The sequence below is a fragment of the Mandrillus leucophaeus genome, unplaced genomic scaffold, assembly GCF_000951045.1.
Source record: "Mandrillus leucophaeus isolate KB7577 unplaced genomic scaffold, Mleu.le_1.0 Scaffold648, whole genome shotgun sequence".
In the NCBI taxonomy this organism is placed as follows: domain Eukaryota; kingdom Metazoa; phylum Chordata; class Mammalia; order Primates; family Cercopithecidae; genus Mandrillus; species Mandrillus leucophaeus.
Genome location: NW_012107008.1, coordinates 57,541 through 59,666, shown reverse-complemented (window position 1 = coordinate 59,666; position 2,126 = coordinate 57,541). Strand labels below are relative to the sequence as shown.

Sequence of the window (2,126 nt, the reverse complement as noted above, 5' to 3'; positions counted from 1 at the left end):
CTCTTAATGGCCAGCATCCTCTTGGATCTGCAGTTAGGCTCAACACATTCCAGCCTTAGCACAATCTTCTTTGTGGTCTTAGCCTTCTTCCGGAAAATTGGCTTTGTCTGCCCACCATAGCCACTCTGCTTCCGATCATAGCGCCTCTTTCCCTGGGCATACAAAGAATCCTTGCCCTTCTTATACTGTGTCACTTTGTGAGGCTGATGCTTGCCACACTTCTTACAGAAGGTTCTTCGGGTTTTAGGCACGTTGACCATCTTTGCAGCAGGGCTGTTGTCTATATGATGAAAACTGTAGTAAAATATTTAAGATAGCAGACATTAAACATTCCGAAAAATGAAAGTGCTACACAAGTAGACACACGAAAACCGTATAAATATATAAACCCACCACGTACTCATTTTCCATATGAATAAACGCACATACAAGTGCATACCTTTTTTAAACACTTCGTTTAAATTACTGGAGGACTAATTTTTTGTCAACCTAAAGAACTGAGGCAAGGCCGGGCGCGGTGGCTCATGCCTGTAATCCCAGCACTTTGGGAGGCCGAGGTGAGTGGATCTTCTGAGGTCAGGAGTTCGAGACCAGCCTGACCAACAAGGAGAAACCCCGTCTCTACTAAAAATACAAAATTAGACGGGCGTGGTGGTACATGCCTGTAATCCCAGCTACTCGGGAGGTTGAGGCAAGAGAATCGCTTGAACGCGGGGCGCGGAGGTTGCGGTGAGCCAAGATCGCACCATTGCACTCCAGGCTGGGCAACAAGAGCGGAATTCCGCCTCAAAAACAAAAACAAAAAAAAACACAACTGGGGCAAAATTCATAAGTAGAGTGTTTATTTGGGCCAAGTTTGAGGACTGCAACCCGGAGCACAGATTCAAATTGCCGTGAAGAGCAGCAGTTGCAAGCGGGTTTTTAGAGGAAAAAATGGCAGTTCCTAAGTTGTTTACCAAGAATTTACATTAAAATAACACAAGCGATTGGCTGGCTATACATCGTTCTTTTTATGACAAATTCCAGGAGCACGGACATAATGGGTGAAGCAGCTAGTCAGGAATAAAATGCCAGGCATGAAGTGGGGAGGTGTCCTAAGTCTCATACTCCTGTCTCTCTGGGCCCAGCAAATTTTGCACACCTCAAAGAACTCACAATGCTACGAGCCATTTTTCTATTCTCATATAGAACAAGATTCACGAAAATCAAGAGCAGCAGCTTTAGGAGGCCCAATACAGTCAGTTTTCTGTACGAAATGGGTTTAATTTATTGTGGCTGCCCCAAAAGAAATGTGCGGTTCATCTAATTTTCTTCCGCAGAAAAAGAAGAGTTTCTTTGACTCTCTTTCCCCCACCCACCTCCTCCATTTTCCAACTCTAGAGAATGGCTGGGGCAGTGCGCGACGTCGTAGCTACGGTTACGACCCGCCCCGTTCCTTCTCCGAGAACCACATCAGCGTGGTATCACTTTTCCCCTGCGAAGCACGGTCACCCGTCAGCAGCCTAGAGGGCTGACGTGTCTTTATCAAGCCGGCGCGCCTCGCGATCCTATAGCCGCCATGCCTGAAGGGAGAAGCCTGCTCTCGAACTAAGGCCGACGAGGGCCGTGGGTCTCGCCTTCCCTTTCCTAAGAAGGCCTAGTCCTACCCCGGATTCTGAGCAACGGAGGCTCCTATTGGAACCGCTACAGTTCCGTTCTTAGCTTACCGAGAAACGGCGTCCGACACCCTCGCGCAGCGCAGCTCTCGCCTAACAGGAAAGGGAAGAGAGAAGCGGAAGTAGGAACTGCACCTGAGCGACAGTACTGCGAACCAATAGGCAGCCGGTCACGGCAGCCAGGCGCCTTCGGTCGCGTCTGGAAAGCACCAACCAACGGTCTAAGGGGCGGGCCGGAGGGGTGTGGGCCGGAGGGCCGCGGTGTTCCGCGGGCCAGTTGCGGGTTGTCAGAACTGTCGCCACTGGAGTGGGGCGAGGCTGCGTCGCTCAGTCCTGGCCGTCTAGGGCCCACGTAAGGATGAGAACGCAGAGGACGCAGGGCCGCTGGAGGCGCAGGTAACGAAGCTAGGGTGCGGTGGGGCAGCTGCTGGGTTTCTTCCGGGACCCGTGGTGCTGAATGGAGAGGACCGA

At 51.1% G+C, this 2,126-nt stretch overlaps 1 protein-coding gene across 1 annotated transcript in view; it reads right to left on the bottom strand.

Moving 5' to 3' along the window:
- Positions 1 to 2: 2 nt before the first annotated feature.
- Positions 3 to 2,126, bottom strand: part of RPL36AL (ribosomal protein L36a-like) — a gene marked incomplete at its 3' end in the record, with an annotated part of 5,173 nt that continues 3,049 nt past the window's right edge. The window contains exons 2-4 of the mRNA XM_012001030.1: positions 1,805 to 2,108; positions 1,707 to 1,748; positions 3 to 294 (exon numbers count right to left, since the gene is read on the bottom strand). Coding sequence (XP_011856420.1) covers positions 3 to 294; positions 1,707 to 1,748; positions 1,805 to 2,108 — 638 coding nt within the window. The remainder of the gene's footprint in view (positions 295 to 1,706; positions 1,749 to 1,804; positions 2,109 to 2,126) is intronic.